At 45.9% G+C, this 24003-nt stretch overlaps 1 protein-coding gene across 1 annotated transcript in view; it reads right to left on the reverse strand.

Annotated features, from left to right (window-relative positions):
- Positions 1-3976: 3976 nt before the first annotated feature.
- dnajc5b (DnaJ (Hsp40) homolog, subfamily C, member 5 beta) overlaps positions 3977-24003 on the reverse strand; it is a gene marked incomplete at both ends in the record, with an annotated part of 56913 nt that continues 36886 nt past the window's right edge. Inside the window, one exon of the mRNA XM_084327268.1 lies at positions 3977-4077. Within this exon, the coding sequence (XP_084183394.1) occupies positions 3977-4077 (101 nt within the window). The remainder of the gene's footprint in view (positions 4078-24003) is intronic.

The raw sequence follows: 24003 nt of genomic DNA on the forward strand, positions 1-24003 counted from the left end.
CCGACTTACCCCCAACAGTCCTGATGAGCCATGGAGAGTCACAACCAGTAGACAGTGGCTGTATAGAACTAAGGCTCTTTTTGAAATATGGTAACAAGTATTATTTTTGAATGTTGAAACCTGATATTTGCTCTTCCCATACACAGGGACAAGTGGAGGTGATTTAAAGGAAGACATTTGGGAATGTGCACGCTGGGATAACAAGGTGTTGATTGGAGGCCCTCAACCTTCGTCTGTTCGTCCTCGTGTGCCGATGGGGAACCGTGAGGAAACTGTTTTAGTGATGTTTCTCCTTGTTGTGAGTGTAGTTCAGGCCATTCTACTGATGCAGTCAGGAGGTTTGCATTCATTAAAGCTTTTGCTTTTCCAGCAACACACATTCATAGCTTGATCAACTATTTGATTCAAACTAGACCATTTACGCAACAGAAAAATACCTTATATAGGAACAACACTAAGGTTTATTAAGGAAAAGTATCACATTCTTCACCTCAGTATAACAACATAAGTCACAGAGGATCTAATTTAAAAAAGAAAAATAGTCAATGTGTGTAATGTCTGTAGAAGTGCTTTGGATACCCAGTTTTAGCCACCTGGCTCTTATACAACTCTAGCCAGTGAGGGAGAAGTGGCAGGGCCAACCTATGGAACTTAAACTCCTATGGTGACACTATTTGTGTATTTAGATGCTGTATCTACAAACTATGGCATCGGAGGTTCAAGTTTGATAAGCAAGACAACTAAATCTTGTATAGATGGCATGAGGAAATGGGTGGGTCGGATTAATTTACAGCAACTATCAGGTTTTCTTATTGGAGATGTAATAGATTTGAGGCGAGTTGCCTGACCTTTCTCAGCGTTATATAGATCATTGAACTTGGTAAATATTGAAACTTGTTTTATTCAGATCTTACCGCAAACATTATGTTTTCATTGCAAATGTATATTCCTTATTTTCAACTGAGATATTGAACTTGTTTGTAATGAAAAGTGATATTTAATGTTTTGAAATTCAAAGGTATTTCCCTTTCTGCAGTAGAGTATCGTTGTAAGGGTACATTTATTTAGTAGGGGAAAAGATAGTCGCAACCCTAAGTGCATCATTAAACAGCATTTATAAACATATTGCTCCAGGGAAGAAAAAGAAAACGTGGATCCTGGGAATAACAAAGTTGAACTCAAAAGGTTGAAATGAGTGAATCAGTTTTGAGGGTTGAACCAAGTGGTTTGCACACAATATGACGGCTACTGGCAAGGTGGTTGAAGATTTTGACAAGTGGGGGCCAGGACCCAGTCAAGTTTATTTATGTTTAGAAAATTAATATGAAATAATGTCTGTAGCTTCTTTTATTTGTATATATTTTGTAATTGTGTTTATTTTTAATGCACAATTACGGGGCCGGTGTGTAGAAGCCAAAACTGACATTATTAGAGGTTGTATTGCCTTACGTTATATTTTATGCATTTGTTTGGATTTATGTAAGTAAGCCAAGTTCTGCCTATATACAGTGTGCCTGCAGCCTGCCAAATTGAGTTTGTGGCATCAGTTCCCGTTGCTCACCAGTAGGTGACATACGTAGCTACTTAATGGGTAACGGGACTGATGACAGCAGGTGCGTTTGGTTTACCGGCAGAGCCAAATAGTTTTTGACCGTCAAGTCGTCAAGTTGTCACGTCGACACGGCACGTTGTTTGTTATCGTTTTGTTTGTAGGGTAAAGTGTTTGTTTGTTCTTTTGAAAGGTATCGTTGGCAATTGCTTTGTATCACGTTTGTGTGGTAAATAAACCCATTTGGGGTATTAGTGGAACGAACCTTGTGGACATTCATTCCTTTCACCAGACGGTTACAACAGCGGCCACAGACGCGTCAATTATAGGTTTTTAGCCGGTAGCAGCCTCCTCAAGGGCTTATAGTTTTATTGTTTTGTTAAGTCAAGTTTGGCCCTTATAATAACTATATTCTGATTTGTGGTGGATTAACAAAGTCTAGAAAAGCATATTTTCCATACAAATCAAATCATGTATGTAAATATACCCCCACATTGATAAGGTAAAATAAAGGAAAGAAACACAGGGCTTTAACTACATGACGGTCATGTACAACACATTCATAGTTAAAAACAGTAGAGGCTGAAAACATTCAGGTGAAATAGACTAACATTCAAATCCCAAATCCTTTGGATGAACTATAGGCTACATAGGCGGCGGATATATATAGGCTAGGGGGGGCTATGCCTACCCAAATCGTTATGCTGGGAATCTTGAAATGTATATAATATGTGCGCAGGCTGCTGGCTATATTGTGTGTGTCTTGTTCTGCAGCCGGCTGGCCGAGGTGTCAACGACGAAGGTGTCAGTCAGCTAGTGGCAGCGTTTAACATTCCAGGTACAGGCAGTAACCAATCACGTGTCAGGTTAAATAATGTAGCCAATCACATCATGCATGATGATCATCCTGATCCCGCAGGAAAGCAAACATCTGCGTTCTGAATCTCCGCCCGCCGATCGCTTTGTAACGAAACACCAGTGCACTATTTTGAGTCAAATTTCAAAAAGCAAAATGGATATACGGTATTTTTCCAAGGCATATAAACAAAGTAATTTAGAAGCTGCACCGGGCTGCCCCTGGGCATAACTACGGATCACCTGAGGGCGGCTGTATGTTGCTTTATCTTGGCAAACAATGGCTTGCTCTGAGAGGACATGATGAGAGTCAGAGTTCATCAAATCGTGGAAACTTTTTAGAGCTACTGTATGTACATTGTTTTCAAAGCATGATGAGATCTAAATTACGAAAGACGTTCCCTTCATTGCTGTCAGCACTGCAACTTGTGATTCAAGTCGTGAACGGTCTTTCTCAACAATGAGGCACATCACATCCAAAAGAACAACAATGCGCCAGTCTGCTTCACATTGAAAGTGATCTCACAGACAAAGTTAAAGCAGAAAAGATCATTGATGCCAAGAAAGACGAAACGTTGCATTTTGCTGCATTAAGGTAAGACAATGGTTAATCTATTATTGGATGTAGGGCTGGGCGATATGGAAAAAAATCATATCGCGATAACGATATGATAATTTTATTGTATTTCTCGATATCGATAATTATCGAATTGTTATAAGTATAAAAAAAAATTTTTTTTTTACAAGAGATTCTTTGACAATTCTTTGTCATTGCCGCCATCTTTAGTGTTACATCCCCTCACACTCCAGTTCTCAGGCTGCAGCTGGTTTAAAAGCTAAAGTAAACCGGCTTCTCTGCTGGCTGTGGCTCCAGAGGAGTTGAACAGTTCTGGCTCTGCTAGTTTATTTTCGATCTTTTGGCGCTTTTTTGGTGGACAAACCACCGCACATGTGCACCGTGACTCGTGACTGGAGACTAGTTCTGCTAGCACACATAGCCTACTGTGTACAGACGGTTTCAAACTGTATTTTAAATTAGAAAGCAAACAAAATAAATGGACAAGAGAAAAATAAATCTGAATTTGGTCAGTATTGTCATTTGGACAAGCAAAGCCATTACTTTAAGTTGCAGGCAAGAAAGACAAGTCTGTCCACCGTCTCTGGTTTTAAAACTGCCCTGTTGCAGGTAAAAAAAAAAAAAAAAAAAAAAAAAAAAACGATTTTTCGATTTTTTTTTTTTAATTTCGATATTCGATATCGATTATTAAAATATATCTTCTATATCTATATATATTTATCGTTATCGTTATATCGCCCAGCCCTAATTGGATGCCTTCATTTGAACACTTAATTTGCACTGTGTATTGACAAAAAAGGAAACATTTTGCGCGCTCCGCGGTATATAGCCTACCCTAATGTCCGGTTCACGCGCCGCCTATGATAGGCTATACTTCTGAAACTATGGTAGGTTGTTCAAAATATTTCAAAACAGGCTTATAGTTGTCCTCTGGACTGGAAAGCTATTGAGGATTGGGTTCTTCAGGATGGTCGTGTGGTCTGTGTCCTCACTCCTCAGGTGTACGTGTCTCCGTATCTACGGTGTCCGTCCCCGATCAGCTGCGTCTTCTCACTGCTGGTGTTAGTTGGCTGGTGGACAACTGGAGTGTCTCCATCTAGTGGAGGATTACAGATACATACATGGATTAGAAGAGAAGTGTGTGTTTATATATGTTTGTTTGTCTATCTCTGTGTGTGTGTGTGTGTGTGTGTGTGTGTGTGTGTGTGTGTGTGTGTGTGCTTGTGAGAGAGGAGAGTTACTTTTCCTCCCCATCTGCTCTCTCTCTGTATGTCTGTGTCTGTGTGTGAGCAAGAGAGAACCAGTAAGAAGGAGGTCTCAGTGTGAGTCTCTCTCTCTCTCTCTCTCTCTCTCTCTGTGCGCATGCGTGTGTATGGTGGTGGAGGAGCGTTTGCGGTGTGAGTGAAACTCTAACTTTTTCTCTAACTTGTTGTGTTTAATGTTATGAATTAGACTATTGCTTATTTATTGTGTGCTTTTACGAGAGTGTTGGCTTTAGTTGTTTCGGTTGAGTTTAGCCGTAGTATAGAGTGACAATTGTTTGGTGAGTGCTGCGCCGTCGTGCCTTTACACAGGCATGGCGGAGCACGGAGGAGTGCCCTCCGGTTTGGAGAGACTTACATGCAAACACGGCTTGCGACTCTCTCCAGACCACGGTGTGTCAGTGGAAGAATGTTGTTTGGCTATCGGCGCAGTCGTGGGATATGCAAGCGTTAAGTCAGCTTCTAGGATGAATAGAGCAGTTGTCATTTTTCTTGATTCTACCGTTAAAGTGAACAGATGGTGTAAAGTGGAGTGGTGATTCGGGAGACGCTTACTACGGTGTTTCCACTCGTCACCCCCCCGATTTAACATAGCTGTCAACCCTACCGTTTTTCCCGGGATTCTCCTGTTTTTTCAACCCTCTTCACGCCCTGTTCACGGTTCACGTATTGGTACGTATTTTGTACTTATTAATTTTTACAAAATGGCTGCAATTCCCCTCCGTGACGACAGGTGGCAGCAGTGTAGATTAGAGAGTACAATACAAAGTTACTGTATGTGATGCAGGAATGTGTAAATGTGTTGGAACTTGGTGAACAGCCGTTTGCTCTGCTCGTCCCCTAAGGTTCACGCGTCCCCTCCTCCCATTCCTCCACGGAGAGCATGCCTTCACTCACTGACGCCCAATTTCCTGAATGCGATTTATATTTGGTATGACAAATACAGTTACTGGTAACTCGCAGGCATTGCAGAGATATTGAGGAAAAACACAAAATCGCATTGGCTTTTTTTCTATCTCACGTTTCTCTGTAGACACACACACTGTTCCAAAAATGATATTCCCACTGCTAAATTAATGACCATAGGTATTTTTTATAGCTTTAACGAGTTGTAGTATTAATATGTAGCCTACAGTGATGAAGGTATAAAGACACTATGGTAATACATTGATTGATTGCTAAATTTAACAGATTGCAGAATGGGTACAATACAGTATTGCGCAATACACAATTGTTATGGGGATGCAGACCAGAGAAGGACTTCCCCCATTTTCAATTCATAACATTTACAGTCATTACAACCTTTATTTAATGGTTAATATTTTGATAAAATGTAATTTACTGTATTTTTATAGCATTTACACTTTATAATATTTTATTTTCAGCTTTTATAGTTTCACAAACACATCAAGACAAATCACAAACACAAAGAAAAAAGAAATAAAAAGAACAATAGTATGTTGCCAGACACTGTCACATCAATGAACAAACATACACCATGTCATATGCTATACACTAAGGATGCAAGGGGCTGATTCTCTGACATATATACACACATTACATATATACACATACACATATATATATATATATAATATATACACCAGCGCCGCCAATAGATACAAAAAAATTAACTAATCAATCTCACAATTTTCTGTAATCAATCTAGATTTTTTTCTACATAAAACCGAAGCTTGTAACAGATATTTACTTGAGTAAAATCATGGAATTAATGTAAAATCAACACAAAGAAAGTATATTTAGATTCAAAGACTATTTTAATAGCTTTCTTTGAATACAGTTTCTCTCCTGTGAAATACAAATGTTCAACAAAACCATAATTTACATAGCATTTACACTTAAAGTAGGAAAAGTTTACCCTACAATGAATGGCTGGGTACATACAGGTTTTGACCAGCAGATGGCAGCGACGAGGCAGCTCCATTGGGAGGGGGTGGGGCCGGGTGGGAGGGGGGCGGGGCCGAGGGGGCGGGGCTGGGGAAAGGGGCGGGGCTCAAATGTACACGTTTTGTCTCCTGCCAATGTTGACAGCTATGCCCCCGAACCCAGCCAAACGTGTTCTAATTTTGAATGTCCCCCCGTTTTTGAAAAATGGACTTTTGGAGAAAGAACTGTCAAGACACGGGCAGTTAGTTTCACCGATTACAATGTTCTCTCTCGGGGGTACCTCCAGGCATGCGTTCTTCATGGGACAGGGTTGCACCCCAGATAAGTACTCGCTATTTGCATATCAATAGCGCCGGTCGTCAGGTGTGTTAAATACGTTCTCAGATACATTCACACCAACTTGTTGTGAATGACATGTGTTACATTCCATTCGTAGAGGCAATTAGACACTGTCTTTAGTCTGTGCTCAAGCGAGGGGACATTAAGCCGGGAGCGCGCATGCACGTGGCACCATTAGGTGCGTGCAACCCCAGATGATTTCAATAACGCACCACTGGGTACCTCGCGTCACGTTAAACATGTCGTGTCTTTTAGGAGACAAGTGCATATGATTCTGAAGAAGAAAGACGAGGAACTGAGTTTAGTTTTCAAATTTAGGCTGGACGATTTTGACTCCGACATTCATGTGAGCTCAGGCAGAATGAAGTGCTTTGGATGCGGGGAAGAGGGTCATTTAATTCGTGCATGCCCAGCGAAAAGGGGTGAACAGCCGACTGCTGGCGCGGAGGCTACAAAGACCGCAGATAGCAGTCAGCCAGCAGCGAATAAGCCTTCGGCAGCTACCCGCACTGCAGCGAGTAAACCTACTGTTACACGCACAGCAGCGGAAACAAGTGTGAGTGAGAGGCCAGTTGCAATTATTGCAAAAGCTCAGGTACACAGTGGAGAGAGCGGGGGAAATGTTGTGCAGGCGCAAGCCGCGCAAAGCATCAGCACTATTCAGGGGAATCTGCTAATTGATTTGAACAGTGATACTCAGGTCGAAGTGAGAGAGGATTTGGAGAGTACAGCAACCAGGATAGCGGAGTCTGTACTGGTTGAGGAAGATGAGACAGAGATGGAGTTTTCAAAAGTTGTACGAAAGAGGAAAAGCAGGGCTACTTCGAGGGTTACTGGCGGGCAGGACGCGAAGGCAGCTAGGAAGGAGCAGAGCCCCGCCCCCTCCCAAACGAGGCAAGGCTCAGGAAATAAAGGACAGGACGCACAGTCACAGAACAGTAGTAGCAGCAGTGAGGAAGAGGAGGATGTGCTCTTGAGTGATTTATCACAGCCTGAGTTCTCTTTCAAACAGATAAAAACATTTTTGAAAAATACCAAAGGTAAATCTATTAAATTAGAGGAATTTTTCCCTGATTTAAGGAAGTTTCACGATTCTGTCACAATACACATGAGGAGTGGGGAGGACGCAGGGCAACCTTTTTTCTCTCACCAAGAGGGATTCCGCTTGAAGAAAATATTATCAAAAGTCAGAGCAAGAATCAATGAGGAGGCTGTTGGTCCTGATGATATATAGGCCTAATGTGTTTTTTTGCTATTGTTTGGTTGCTGCTGTGCTGTATACTAAACATGTGTGACTTTAAACTGGGGTCTTTAAACGTTAATGGTGCTAGAGAAGATGGTAAAAGAGCTTCCCTGTACAGCCTGATCAGGGGCAAGAAGCTAAATGTTACTTTTCTTCAGGAAACTCACAGCACGGTTGAAAATGAATCTGACTGGAAGAGGGAGTGGGGGGGGGGGGGGGGGGTTTTCTTCAGTCATAAGAGTAGTAGCAGTGGGGGAGTTGGCATTCTTTTTTCTAGGGATTTTCTACCTGCTTCATGTGTTGTTGATGAGATCATTCCAGGCAGGTTGCTTAAACTCTGTGCTGTATTTGAAAATGTAAAAATGTGTTTTGTAAATGTATACGCTCCAACGGTGGGGTTGGAAAGGTTATTGTTTTTGGATAAATTAAAAAATACTCTTAGTGTAACTGAGGGGTACAATTCCCTGACTGTATTAATAAGTATGGTATCATTAAACCACTACTGTCTTATGTACATTACTACTGGCCATACAGTACACAGGTATATGATGAGAACACCTCCACAATGACACGGTTCCACACAAAACTGGGTTTAAGAATATTTATTAGCAGCAATGATAGTATATATAACAATACTTTACTTTACGTAGGGTGCGCTTATAAGGCAAAGAATGTGCGTAGGCAAATCAATAACGTATGTCCATTCTCATATTACGCAGGAGATAATTAATACAACCTGAATCTTAGGAATTATATCTATGGTACTCTAGTAAAGGCAGCGGGAGATACTGGTAGGGTCCCTCCGGTTGTAGGCCAGCAAGGGGAGAGGATTTGTCGGTAGTATAGTCTGGGTCAACGATGAATAGAGAGACTCCAAGTACAGGAGACGGTGCAATAATCTCTTGATCCGCAGACGAATAACAGCTGTTCTCCGTGGCATGCAGCTCCGCATGGAAGAAAGCTAGCCAGCCTCAGGCTTCTGAGAGGCGGGCTCGACGTTGCTCCTCACAGGGTAAATCCCACACAATTGTGGGTGTAGGCGATTCTCCGCTCCATCAATTACAGGACCAAAGCAAATATAATCCAGTTGGAAAGGGCTCTGTAGTCGTCGGGTAGGTTATCCAGTGTACATAATCCACACGGTCCTCGTCTAGGGCTCCTCGGGTGAAGGCGCCAGGGTAAGCTGCCCAGCCTGGATAAGCACACTAGCTGGTGCGAGGAAGCGTTGGTGATGCTGGTCACTGTAGAACGGTAGCCGGTACGATACACTATACATAAATAGACTATTACTGAATGAATAGAATAGGTCGAACTCGACGGTACAGCGTTAAACTCTGATACTTCAGTTATTAATTCGCACGCGGTCTCAATGCTCTATTTGGGGCCAAACGGGCCCTACTTCACCGCACGTTGTATCGTGGGTGAGGCTTCACTTGGGTAACTCGAACTAGGTTAACTAACTGCTGTATTCACCTGCGCCGTATTTATACGTTAGGCGAACAAACTAGTACCAGCCTTATTCCTGTCTCGTATTCTGGCGCAGAGCCGTTCATGTCCAGGCAAGTCTGTGGCGGTGACTTTGAACCAGACCTTGGGGGTATGGCAGTGGCGCCTAGGGGACCGCTGTCCAATAGGAGAACGAAATATTATGGTCTGTACTAGGTTAAAGGGATATTCCGTGTATATGTACAAGGAATACACAGGGGATATCAAACGATATACAAATATTATGCAATATATATCAATCAATAAATATATATATTCGGTTTAATCTGATCCTTCGTAACACTTAGTGCTTGTAGTAGTGAGGAGTATCTGTTTGTGTGTGGTGATTTTAACTGCACTGAAGATCCCGTGTTAGACAGGAATCATCAGGAGCCGCATGCGGCTTCTAAAGCCTGTCTTATATGACTGGTTGAAACCATTGAACTGTGTGATATTTGGAGATATCTCCACATTAATCAGCGGCAGTATACCTGGGCTCATTCCAGGGATAATTATTTATCATTAGCCAGGCTTGATCGTTTGTATTGTTTTGAACATCACATGAGTGTGGTCACAAGCTGTTCCATAAGTCCGGTGGGTTTATCTGACCACTCCCTTGTCCAGTGTTCCATTTTTATAAAAAATGTAAAGTATAAAAGTGCATATTGGCACTTTAATGTCTCTCTGTTGTCTGACAATGGTTTTAAGGATGCTTTTGGTTCTTTTTGGGCTGACTATAGGCAAACTAAACGTGACTTTAGTTCACTGCAACAGTGGTGGGATGTAGGTAAAATACATATAAAAAAGCTTTGCCTACAGTACACTCTCAATGTTACAAGAGACATGGCTAGATCTATGAGAGCTGTGGAGAGAGAAGTGATGGAGATGCAGGAGTTGGCAGGCTCCACTGGAGAAAGAGAACATATTGAAGTTTTCAAAAGAAAAAAATCAGCTCTGTCTGACCTGCTGGGTATCTCTGCTAGGGGCGCTCTGGTTAGATCCCGTTTTCAAAACGTGGTCCAGATGGATGTTCCGTCTCACTTTTTCTTTGGTTTGGAGAGCAAGAATGGCCAAAAGAGGCTGCTACACTCTCTGAGGTCAGACACTGGGCAGATGCTGCATGAGACAGCCAACCTCCGTCAGTGTGCGGTTGGTTTCTACAAAGAGCTCTATAGAACTGAGTACCAAGAAGAGCCGGAGGTGGCACGGTCCTTCTTTGAGGGCCTCCCTAGAGTCTCAGCTGAGGACGGCGCAGAGCTGGAAGCACTGCTGTCAGGCCAAGAGCTGCTAGAGGCTTTGCAGAGTGGTAAGGCGCCGGGGATTGACGGTCTCCCGGTTGATTTTTACAAGTCTCTCTGGTCTGTGATTGGTGATGATCTTTTGAGTGTCCTCAGTGATAGTCTGAGAAAGGGGAGGCTGCCTCTGAGCTGTAGGAGAGCGGTCATCACTCTCCTGCCCAAGAAGGGAGACTTACAGAACATCAGGAACTGGCGTCCAGTGTCTTTACTCTGCTCCGATTATAAAGTGCTCTCAAAGGTACTGGCAATGAGACTGAGGCCATGGTTAGACTAGTGTTTTTGTGGCTCGTTTTTATACATTTTTGAATACGTTTGATGTCCCTATTACACAGAAATGAGTTTTTTGGCGTTTTTTTGTGGATACGGCTGAAACGCTAAATTGTGTTTGCGTTTTGGAGAACCCCTAAAAAACACGCCGACAACAGCTGTGTAGTCTGCACGGAGCCGTTGTTGCGAAAACGCCCATGCGCAGTAGATACCATCGCGTGCCCTCCGGTGACAACAGAGTTTGTGTGTGTGGGTGTGTGTGTGTGTTTGGGACATAGCTCCCAGCTCCGTGTCCCTGTGTCCCAAATAGCTGCAGCTACCATGTGTTGTCAAGTTATTGTTATAAGGACCCCAGTCCAAGCTACAACAGTCTGCATTCCCTTAACAATTGTTTGTATTGAGCCGTATTGTATTGTACCCATTATGCAATATGTTAAATAAAGTTTACATCCATTCATTCTGCTAGCATTACCGATTGCATGAGCAGCTGGCTAACATTAGCTATCAGGATTCAGACCCTGTTAGCTCAGAGCTCCTCTTTCAACTTAACAAGCATTAAACAAAATGGCCCAGTCATCTATTCACCTTTGTTTAATACACACAGCGTTGTCTCTAATGTTATCTAACTACTGATAGCTCCCGATATCATCAGTTTGGTGCTGGCTAACTAGCGTGAGCTAACGTTAGCTTCTAGCCACAATGCTATACTGTTATAATGGCATACTCCATTGACGTTAGCATGCAGCTAACAATGCTACCGATCTTTTTTTAGACTAAACTATCCGCTCTTGGTGGTCACTTATGTTGATGTTAGTTTTGTTTCATCAACAAATGACAGGCAGAACACACAGTGAATGTATCCGTTTTGTTTATTGCACTTTTATTAGGCTTTGCTGAAAAATAATTGCTGCATTGAGTAAATAGGCAAGATGGTGGCGCCCATAGGCGCCTGCCTTGTTGACATTTTCTTTGCTGGAGCTTCCAGGAAGTGTATTGGCACATTCAAGTTATGATTGGTTGAAATTGCCTTCATGTTCGCCACCTACTGCCACCTACTGCTTTGACAGTGTACTACATCAGTGTGCTCAGGTAGGGCTGGGCGATAAAACGATAACGATAAATATTGCGATAAATTATTTCCTCGAAATAAACATGAAACGTGGTCGCAAAGTTTCGATATATCGATTTTCCAAGTTTGGCCAGCTCAGCCTTGGCTCAACACACTCACTAACAACAGCCAACGTTACGTGATGACGTAACGTGCTTACGCACCACAGCTCCAAATGCGCCACTGTTTTGGTTTAGGACTCAAGGCTGGCGCTAGGATAACTAGCTTGCACAGCTCTATGTTATATATTTACGTGCCGTGTATGCGTGTGACGTGAATTCTGATGCCACGGTTGTCGGTTATAGTAGTGTGTGATATACGGTGAACGTCGTTGCAATGTATTCTGGCGGAACAGAGTATTTTAGGGATATTTAGGACATTTGGATACATGCGTGGCTATGATAATTAGCTTGCACGGCGCGATTTTATATATTTACGTGCAGAGTATGTATGTGGCGTGAATTCTGATGCCACGGTTATAGTAGTGTGTGATATACGGTGGACGTCGTTGCAATTTATTTGGGCGGAACAGAGTATTTTAGGGATATTTACTAGTACATTGTCATGGGATTGTCTCGCTCTGGCTAACTGCTAACGTGCGCAGACTGATGACGACATCAACTCGAGACATTCGCAGCAGAAAAACAAGTCCATCGGCGCCGGGCATAATAAGTTAATTAAACTTGACAGACATTATATCGACGATAATTATCGATATCGAGTTATATGAAAATAATTTTATAATTTTATCGCGATAATGTTTTTGGCTATATCACCCAGCCCTATGCTCAGGTGACAAAAACGAAAGTGTGACTCGAGGCTGCGACGTCGCGGCGAAACGCATATGACAATGAAACAAAAATGAAACGAAAGGTGTAACCGCCGCCTGAGGAAGGTGATGGAGCAGGTCATCCATGTGGACCAAACCTACTGTGTGCCCAGCAGGTTGATATCTGACAACATTACGTTGATTCGAGATATTTTGGACCTCTCTGGTGTTTTGGGTTGTGAACTTGGTCTGATTTCTCTAGATCAAGAAAAGGCTTTTGACCGAGTTGAACATCAGTACCTGTGGAAAGCAATGCAGGCTTTTGGTTTCAGCTCTGGGCTTATAGCTATGATCCACAGGCCCTCATTTATCAACGTGACGTACGCACAGATATGTGCGTAACCCGTGCGTACGATCATTTCTAAGCAAAGTGTGGGATTTATCAATTTGAACTTGTGCTTGACTTTGTGCGTATATTTAAGCACAGGTCGGACCATGTGTAGTTGGCGCCCGGTGGTAGAATATTTTTACAACGTGGAAATAAGCACTGACTGCGCTCCACGTAACTCAACTCGTTATTATTTTGCGCATATATTGCAGAAATACAGGAACGTTTTGATTATATTTAAAAGGCTTTGCCATTGTTAAACGTAATAAGTGGAACCCCGAAGCTGTAAGCAGAATACAAGTCATATGAACACCCACGATATAAACGCATTGCAACGAGAACAGACAGAGGTTATTTGTTGAGTGTATGTGTATACAAAACCCTTGCAATAAATGTGTCTTAAATTAATGAAAAGCATACATGCTCTGGACACAGAGCATATATCGTGTGGGTGATATCATGACTTGTATTCTGTGTCAAAGCCTAAATCAAAACGTCCCCGTATTTCAGCAATCTATGCGCAAAATAATAACAAGTTGAGTTCTAACAAAGAACGTATTACATGCTGGTAGGCTGATAGAGTAAACTATGATATGAATATGAATATGATATGATATAAAGGTATACTGGTCCGTCCGCGAGGATATCGAGGACTCGAGTTGGGGGACCCTGATGTAAACAAGACAAAAGTCTTTCTCTGGTCTGCATCCCCTTAACACTTTAACTGCCGGAAGACGTGTTTAGGCGTCCTTCCCCGCCATGCTCAAGTTGCCGAAGACGCCATAACTCGTCTTTGATATCAATATTTAAAAAATCTGTGATCGGATTCATATTTCCCATCCGCTGGCCTGAGACCCACCAAAAAGCCCCACTGAACCCTCTAGCGGTTCAAGAGCGCCATCTGGTGGCCGATCGGCGCAATCGCCTAACAGGAAGTTACTTGGACGATGTGCTGTTCTCCCATATTACTTCCGGGCACTCGGTAAAGGTCCCGGCACTCTAGCTCGTCACAATACATAGCGATCCGTTGCCAATAACTCGATAAACAACATGATTTGGACGTATATACCATTATACAACCTGGAAATGGACCGGGTATTCCAACATCCCATAATAGGAAAATGTATACTCCACGCTCATCGCCCAACGGCGCGAGGAAGATACGGTAAGATTCAGCGTTATTTTTCAATGTCTTCTATACTAACTGATCTGATGAACATTTGACCCACATTAGATGAATGGTATAACGCTGCCCACGGAATTATAAGCGCCCCCTCGCCCATCCGGTCAACATCAGATGACGTGTAGTAACTTCCAGAAGTCCGTCCAGTTGGATTTTTTTATATCGCGCCGATTGCTATCAAACTGTATTTGATCATCTATATAATGCATTTGGGGCTATAAATCACGTTCTGGAGAAAGCTGCAGAAAGAGATGAAAACATACTTATACTTTAGATCATATTTTAGTATGAATATGTGAATGAAAAAGTTTAACGTTCATACACCCTGAACAATACATATAGGACATTGAATGGGCCCTAATAATGGCAATTTAGCAATAGAATTTAAAAAGTTATAGCCCTGCAAAGAAGGGGAATTTCTCCATAGACAAATAGAGCTGGCAACCTATGGTATATCATGAATTTAGCCTTAGGCAATCAAAGTGTTAACAATTGTGTGTATTGAGCCGTACTGTATTGTACCCATTCTGCAATCTGTTAAATAAAGTTTTCATTCATTCATTCATTCAGCCATTAAATGCAATTTGAGAATATAGGCTAAAGCGACGGCCTATAGCCTATACATATTATTTAATGTTTTCATAAGCGTAAAGATACAACAGCTAGATTAATGATCAAGTTAGTTTACTGTATGCAGGCTTCGCAGGGCTGTGTGTTATTATATTATTAACAGTGTGTTACTGTTGCATAATGTAGGCTATGGGCTGGCTGCTATTATATGTACTTCATATAGGCTGCCTAATACCAACAACAAAATAGATTGTATCATATGCCTCTACACACATTATATTATACACATCATATTATATCTTGGTTCGGCAGCGCCTCTGTGAACAATCTCTCAGAGTTTGCTCCATCAGTAATCAGTAATGTGAACGGGATTCCACTTGGTCAATGTACAGATAATCTGCGATGCGCATTTTGGCTGATAATGTGCCGGTGGCCGGAGTCTCATTCATATTCACTTAAATGCAGATCATAGTTATCCACTGAAGCCATATGACTCTGACCAGAACGGGCTCATGACGAGCGCACATAATAGGCATTAGAGCGCAGAGTTGTCTGTGAACTTGGCAACTTCATTGGATTTATTTATTCTCTAAAAATATCTATAATCATACGATTAAATATTGTTTAAAATAAAACGCTAAATACTATTATTCTGTGTGTCATGTTTCCAAATAAGATTGTTCACAACGGGAAATGCTGTATACGTTCAATTTGTTGGTTGGACCTCGGTGATCAATCTCGCTCTCAGTGAAGTCGCTCAGAGTTTGCTCGGGTTAGTCCACTTTTCCACATTTCATGGGGGTGTTCCATTACCGTATATGGTTAATCGGGGCGGTTCTGGTATGCAAATACTTAAAACAGTGCACGAGCTCAAACGTAGGATCAAAGTCATATTTATCAAGACAGGTGTGCGTAGGACCTGTGTACGCACGTGTGATAAGTCCCGTTTTTTTGGTGCGTGCACACATTCTAAATTCTGTGCTTACGTATGAAAATAGAATACTTTCTGAGAAAAATTGATAAATGAGGGGGTCTTGTACAGAGACATTGAGAGTGTACTTAAGATTAACGGTGGTTTAAGTGCGCCTTTTGAGGTTCAGAGGGGAGTCCGACAGGGCTGTTCTTTATCAGGAATGTTGTACTGTCTGGCCATAGAGCCGCTGTTACACAGATTAAGGACTCATTTGTCGGGTTTTTCTTTTCCGGGTTGTGACATAAAATTCAAACTGTCTGCATATGCTGATGATGTCATGATTATGGTAAAGTCCCAGCACGACATTAATATTGTACAATCAAATGTGAGGGCTTTTGGTACTCTCTCCTCTGCTAGGGTGAACTGGCAGAAGAGTGAGGCCTTAGCAGTGGGTAAAGGGCCAATTGATGGACTTGTGTTACCTGGAGGCCTGACTTGGAAGAGGGGAGGCCTAAAGTACTTGGGGATTTATCTTGGGGATGAGGTATTTTCTTCCAAGAATTGGGACGGTGTGGTAGAGCAAGTGGAGGGCCGGCTGAAGCGATGGAAATGGATTCTTCCAAAACTGTCGCTGAAAGGTCGGGTCCTTATTATCAACAATCTTGTGTCCTCCATGCTGTGGCATCGGCTAGCATGTACGGACCCGCCGCTGAATCTACTGTCTAAGGTGCAGGGGTTGATGGTGGACTTCTTCTGGGACCGGTTGCACTGGGTCCCGCAGAGTGTCCTTTTCCTGCCCAAGGAGGAAGGGGGACAGGGGCTTGTCAACTTGGCAAGTAGGGGAGCTGCGTTCAGGCTCCGTTTCATTTAGAGACTCCTGACAGGACCGGCTGAGCTGGTCTGGAGACCTGTAGCCCGAGCCATACTGGAGCGGTGTGGTGGGCTAAGTCTGGCTGAGCCAATGTTCCTCATGGATTTAAAGGGATGTACAATGAAAAACCTGCCCCGTTTCTACAAGGGACTGTTAACAGTGTGGGGCTTGTTTACGAAAGAGAGACTGAAGGACAGTGGCTCTTTGTACTGGCTTCTGAGGGAGCCGGTGGTTCATGGGACTCGTTTTCAGGGTGGGGCCGAGCCAGCACTGAGGCAAAGGCTGTGTGAGGCGAAGATGTTCACGTTGGGCAATGTGCTGGAGGTGTGCGGTCCCCTTTTTGATAATGCTGCCGGTCTGGCCTCACAGCTGGGCACAAGGTCTGTCAGGGTGATGGGCCGCCTATTGGGAGGCTGGAAACAGCAGCTGACTGATAATTAACTGGAAATGTGTGTTGATTATTGTAATAGTCAGTTTTTTTTTTTTTTTTTTTTGTCTTTTTCCCCCTCCATTTTCCTCCGATTTTCTTCCATCCCAATGTTAGTCGTATGCCAATTCCCAGTCCCTTCCTGGTCGCTGCGCACTTACCCCCCACAGTCAGATCATCTGGGAGAGTGGAGGCTACCACGTGCTTCCTCCGACACACGTCCAGCCAATCACCGCTTCTTTTCACCTGGCAGCGCGGATTCTCATCGAGAGGGCGTAGCGTGTGGGAGGACCACACTATCCCCCTCAAGTCCTATCCGCGCTTAGCAGGCGCCCCGACCGAACTGTAGGAGTCGCTGTTTACAACGACCCGGACCCACCCCGCCAGCTTCTCCCACCCTCCAATACAGCCAATTGTATTGGTGCAGACGGCCAGCCAAGCTGGTGACAACCCCGGAGCTGTGAGCTGGATTCGAACAGGCGAATCCAGCTCACAGCTCCGGGGTTGGTGACGAACGCAATCTCCGCTCGGCCACCTAACCGCCTGTAATAGTCAGTTCTGTTCCATTAGGGGCTCTGCTTGGCATCACACTGCACTCCCTCGCGTACGTGCACGCGCACTGAATAAATTCCACAAATGTACCTTTAATACCAGTATTAGTCTGACCACACCCCTCATCAGCTTACCTTCATAAGCAGGTGTGTGGTCACCTGCTCTCCTCCTTCTCGCTTTCACCACAAGGAAGTGCCTCGGTAGTACCCCACTTGACGTGTTGTTAGTTGAAAAGAGTTGTGACGGGTTTACATTGTGCTTAATTTTTTCTTCTCTCACATCTGTTGTACAAGAAAAAGTTGGGTCATAATGTATTCCGCGGAGAGTAGACCCGCTAGACCTACTCTTCACCAGCGGTTCTCCATTCCCGCCTCCGTCGTGCGCTTCGGTGCTGGGCTGTTGCCACTCTCGTGGTTGCCGACCCAGCCCGGGAGACTGCCGGTGGATAGTTTGCCTCACCGAAGAGCCGAGGGTTCGGTGCCGTCGCTCCGGCGATGGCCTGATCTCGACTCTGGTTCCTCTGGTTCTGGGGAATCGCCCGTTGGTGAACGGGGGGTTGTCTTGGAGCCAGAGGATTTGCGACGCAAACTTTTCGCGTCTGCTCGCTCACGTCGCAAGATGGTGGCGTGCAGGCACGAACGGCCTGGGTTTGGGGAACTGCTGGAGACCAGCGAAGACGCGTCCGGCTCTGGATTTCCAATGGAGACTGAGGACTTCATGGACGAGGCGGACAGGTTTTTGTATGACGGCCCCGTGGAGGAGAGTATTCCTCCTCAGGAGACCCCGGAGGGGGGGGAAATGGCTCCATGGGGCGCCCTGTTCGAGGATGTCGAGGAACCACCTTGGCCTCATCAGCAGGATGCCCTACTGTCGGCCACATCAGACTGTGGCTCCTTGGCCAGTCGCAGTCTGCTGTATGTGAGGGATGCGGGGTCGGTGGAGGAAGGTTCGCAGGGGGAACTGCGGGCCTTGTTTCCCGAGCTCATGGCGGTAGCCGCCGCCGCAAACGGCGTGCCGCTGCCGCTGCCATTGCCTGCACCTGTCCCTGATGACCTCATAGGCCATCCCTGGCAGCGTCCCCCAGTGAGAGGGGTGGACGTTGTCTACCCATTTTTCCCATCGATGGGGGCCTATGTTCGTCGGGGTCAGGCGGTGTCCAACATCATGGGACTAACTCCTGCCTACGTACCAGTTACGCGGGTGTCGGGGTTGGTCAAAGGTATGGGGGAGGGCGTGCCTCGGCTTGACAGTCCGATGGCCGCGCTCCTCTGTCCGGATATGGTGTGGGAACCACTATGCAAGCCGGTCCTCCAGGGGAAATCGGCTAGGCGATTGGCTTATTGGGGTGACCAGTCATTCATCACTGGTACACAATCGCTAGCTGCGGCGTCTAACATCGCCCACCTGGCTAGATTTGTATCGGGGATAATGACGGGCGGCACGGATCTGAACGAGGTGAAATGCGATCAGATCACCCAGGCTGCGGGAGCTGTCCTGCACCTTTCCCAGGTGCTGGCCATAGCCATGGGGAAAGTGCGCACCCTGGCCACCCTGGGCCAGCGTCACCTTTGGCTGGAGCAGGCCCGTGTGCCAGAGAAGAAGAGAGCTCCTCTTCTGACGGCCGCCCTCTCCGACGCTGGCCTATTCGGGAAAGCCCTGCGGTTGATGTCCTCAACATGCAGAGAGATGGCAGAGGAGAGGTCCATTCTCCAACCCCATTTTCCGCCTCCCGTCTTTGCCGGTGGAGTCAGAAGGCTTCCGTGACGTCGAGCTGTCTCCGTCGCCGCTACCACTGCCTCCGCCGCCGCTGCTGGCCCTGCCAAGAGGGCCAGGGGACGACATGGCGCTTCTGCCACCGCCGGCCCATCCCAGACCGGAGGAGACGGTAGGGAACGTCGTGTCCAGCAGACTGTAACCTACCGTCCCTCCGGGGCTCCTCGGGGTGGCAAGACTCGAGCGGCGCGAGGTGGCAGACGCCGTTAAAAGTGACTTTTTCCCCTCTGTGTCCCCTCTCCTCTACACCCTCCCCGGCCCCTCTATGATTTTGTGCCTTGACACGCTTTAATTAGTTAAATAAAAAAGTTCCCCGATGGAGGGGGACTGTGTTTTGGCCGAACAAACTGTGTGTTTCTTCAAACAATTCATATGGTGGGGTTGTGTATATATGAATCTGCCCTTTTACGTTGTGGGATGAGTCGTGTTGTGTTACGAGGTTAAGCAAGGTCTGCAACGTACACTCGGTAATAGGTTCTATTTAGCTTGATTCTCCACATGCAGGTAGAACTGGTGTTATTCCATTGCTTGAACTAAGTATATGTGTTTCACAATGCTGTGTTGTTTAGTTGCAGTAATACTCGTACACACACATTTCACGGCCTAGCCGTTTACTCTCGATCAGCGTTTTTCCTATGTACGACATAGTCAACGGGTATAGGATTCACGCACAGGCGACTTGTGTTTTTGTTGTAAAACCTTTACACATTTTGTGGGTAGCGGACATTGTATTAGCTTCGCTATGCTTCGCTTTCTACCGGAGGTTTTTCAAGATGGCTACGGTTGTTTTTCTGTGTGTAGGGATAAAGGGTGTTTTTTCGGGAGGGGGTGTCGAATAAACCCCTCCTTTCCCACTTGATTGGTTTAGGGGATTTTTGATCTCTTCTGCTGAGCCAGTCATGGCCAAGCCAGTGCTTGGCGGGGGGGGGGGGGAGGGGTATTCTACCGACTCCTATTACATGACAGGAGCCGGCAGGTTTTCCCCGCCCGTTGTAGCGGTGTTGCTATGGCGACGCCTTCCATGAGCTGGTGTCTTAAAGATGTCGAGGTTAGGGCGTAGGGCTCACAGTTCTGCTGCGCCCGGTTTATGTGTCAAACTTGAGTCGATTGGTCACGTGACTCACAGTTTACATATCTTTTTCATGGCTATGGTCTCATGTGGGAAGGTGTTTCTGGGAGGGTCTGGTCTTACACTCTGATTAAAAAGAGTGACTGGATTGAAATCATGTGAAAACAGGTTTTTTACTCCCAGCTGTGCAGTTGGGTCATACGGGTGATGCTTTTTCTTTATTTTTATAAAGAGTTGAATGTGTCTATGATGGATTGGAAATGAGGGTCCCTGATGGAAACAAGACTAACGTCTTTCTCAGGTCTGCCTCCCCTTAACCTATTGTGTGTATTGCCGTACTGGGTTGTACCCTTTCTGCAGTCTGTTGGGTAAACTTTTTCATTCATTCATTCATGGAGTTGATTGCATCTCGCCCCTCTTGTCGTTCCCCTGGGCGTCTTGGGGATTCAATATGGTGGTCTAAACGGCCTATTGTTGATGTGGGTATGTCAAAACGCACACATAGTGCTAGCTCAGGATGTGCTTTTGGGACATTGGCTGACTGGCGCGCCTTGATTGCTTGGGGTTGAAACAGCGTTTTTTATGAAGCAATTGGGATGGGGGTTTTTTCCTCTTCCGACACCCTGTGTGGTTGTCGATGGGTTCCCGTTCATGTCAGGGGATGATGACGGAATGGGTCTGGACATATGGGGAAGGGTCTCACGCCCTAGGGGTGGGCCACCGGGCGCGGTTCGTACCGACACGTCTGGGTGGCGCCTTCTTTTTATGTTGGGATCGACACGCATATCTGCCCCTTCTCCTGGGGTTGGCAGGTCGGCGTGATTAGGGCACGGGACTGGTTCTGGTCGCGCTGGTCCAGATCAGTTGCACCCGTTGTCCGCTGGGGATGCAGATCTGCTGTTCTGGTACCCTGAGGGACTTGGGTTTTTTTCAGGGGGAAAAATGCTAGGTCGGTCCGGGTGTCACAGGGTTGAGCGTTATGGAACCCTTGTTAGGTGCGTTTGTATTCTGCACTGTCGTAATGGCTTACGGCCGTGCCAACCTGTACGCGCCCGATCTCGTTGGATCTCGGCCGCTGTGCGGGTTGGTCTTGGTTGGTACTTGGTTGGGTGACCTCCTGGGAATACCGAGTGCGGGGTGCTGGGGCTGGTCTTCCATTTTTACGCTCTTCTCTTGCGCTTGGCGCAAAGGGGCCTGTTGGGGTGGTTTTAACCTCCTCGGGGGACCCTGTGCCCCCCGTATCACCGGGCCCGGTCCGGGGTAATGTTCGTTGACCCGTAGGCCCGGGATAGCCCTGTTGGAAACCAGAACGCGGGTTGCGGCGGTGCCGCAGGTGTGTTTTTGGGGTTTCTTTTCCTGAGGGGTTATGGGACCAACCATTGCATGGGGTAATGCCTAGGTGGTTGGTTCTCTGGTGTGTTGCTGCAGTGTCAACTCCCGGTTCTCCGGTTGAGGGTGCCCCTGCACGTTCATGACGTCTGCCGATCGTATGGGCCTTCTCTGTGGGCAGCTGTCAGGATGGCCGAGTGGTCTAAGGAGCCAGACTCAAGGTAAAACTTTCCATAGCAATGGGGCTTCTGGTCTCTGAATAGAGGCATGGGTTTGAACCCACTTCTGACATGCTGTTTAAGGCTTGGTTATGCGACAACGCCAGCATACGCCCCTTCCGCCGGGGCGGCTGTGTTCAGCTGTCCTTCTGGCGCCTGCCTCGTCCGCAGTCTCCAGGCTTGGGTTTACAGCCTGTTGCCTGGTCTTTTTTCCCGGTGCACTGCCTGCTTCCGTTGGTTAACTCTTGTGTGTTACGACCATGCTGTCTGCCTGTTGCAGGGCCTGTGTTCCAGGCGGTGTACTGTTGGGGAGGACAGGGCCTGCTCGGCTGAGGGGCCTTTGTCCGAATACGCTGGCGATGTGGGGGGCGGGGTCACTAGGTGCCCACCTGGTGGGGTCTTGATGCTGGCATCATGGACTTCTCCGGGCCCCCATTCCAGGGAGTCCAGTGGTGGGTCTGGGTCTTCCTTCGCGCTCCGCTGCTACGGCCTTGCCACGGGGTTGGGTTTGCCCTTGCTCTCGTGATTCTGGGGGCAGTAACGAGGTTGTTTCCTACGTTCGTTCCCGGGTGGCATGCGGGTTGTGCGTGGGTGTAGTCGTGGGGTCAAGCCACGGTCTGCTCACCCTGTGCGTTGAGTTGCTTGAGTGCCTCTTCGCGCGGTCGGGTCCGTCGCCCTCTCGGTAGACCTCTAATAGGGGGGGTGCCCTCCATTAGGGGGGGTCGGGGGGGCTCGGCCCTCCCTGTTCTGTTGGTTGTGGGGGGCCTTCAGCGGGGTGTATTTGTCAGCCAGCGGCTCCGCTTGGCCTCCCTTTGTGCAGTGTGATGCCAAGCAGAGTCCCTAATGGAACAGAACGTTAGGTTATAGCTATAACCAAGTTCTGTTAATTAGGGGTGACGCTTGGCATCAGACGGCCGCTGCAGCCCTTGACCTCACCTTGTGGTGAAAGCTTGGGAAGGAGGAGAGCAGGTGACCACACACCTGCTTATGAAGGTAAGCTGATGAGGGGTGTGGTCAGACTAATACTGGTATTAAAGGTACATTTGTGGAATTTATTCAGTGCGCGTGCACGTACGCGAGGGAGTGCAGTGTGATGCCAAGCGTCACCCCTAATTAACAGAACTTGGTTATAGCTATAACCTAACGTTATTGCCTGCTGTAAATGATTCTTTTCCTGAGGTGAAACTTATCCCTATTTTTAAATGTGATGGTTGTCTGTTAGAGGTGAGCAGTGCTGCTGATTGCAGGCTGAGCACCATGGTGGGCAAAGCTATGTATTACCTGTGTGTTAAAGTGTTGAACCAAAACAGGCTGAAGGATAGGGTTGACACTCCATGGAGAGCTCATCTGGGCCTACAGGAGGCTCAGAGGTCTGAGTGGAGAGCACTGTACAAACCACCGTTAACTAAAAGAGTTGGGGATTTACAGTGGAGAATTTTACATGGTGCAGTTGCTGTGAACGCTTTTGTCTCTTTGATTAATTCTGATGTTGAAGACACCTGTCCTTTCTGCACAGAGAGGGAAACAGTTTTTCACTGTTTTTTAAAGTGTGACAGGCTCTTGGTTTTTTTCAGTTCCTGACCCGCATGTTTGTGATGTTTGATGAACATCTTACTCCAGAGATGTTTATTTTGGGGTACAGGTACAGCAGGAAGAGGAGGTTAAAATGTCAGCTCTTCAACTTCCTGCTGGGTCAGGCAAAAATGGCCATTTATCTAAGTAGGAGGAAAAAGATTGAGGATTCAGTGCTGGTAGATACCACTATTTTGTTTAGAGGTATGGTAAAGGCAAGGTTACGAATGGATTTTCATTTTTACAAGTTGACCAGCAATGTAGCAGAGTTTGAGATGATATGGTGTTACAAGTGGGTGTTGTGTACAGTTGTGGAGGAGTTGGAGTTGGTTTTTTGCCTTTGTTCTGATGTGAAGTTTGTCTTATTTTTCTTGATTTGATTTGCTGTTCTGTGTTTTGCAGTATACATTCTGATGTATTGTTGATAGCTGAGTGAGAAAATAAAGTTGTGTTTAAAAATCAAATCAGTCTCTCTCTC

Source organism: Notolepis coatsorum (genome assembly GCF_963971535.1).
Source record: "Notolepis coatsorum genome assembly, chromosome: 13".
NCBI lineage: Eukaryota > Metazoa > Chordata > Actinopteri > Aulopiformes > Paralepididae > Notolepis > Notolepis coatsorum.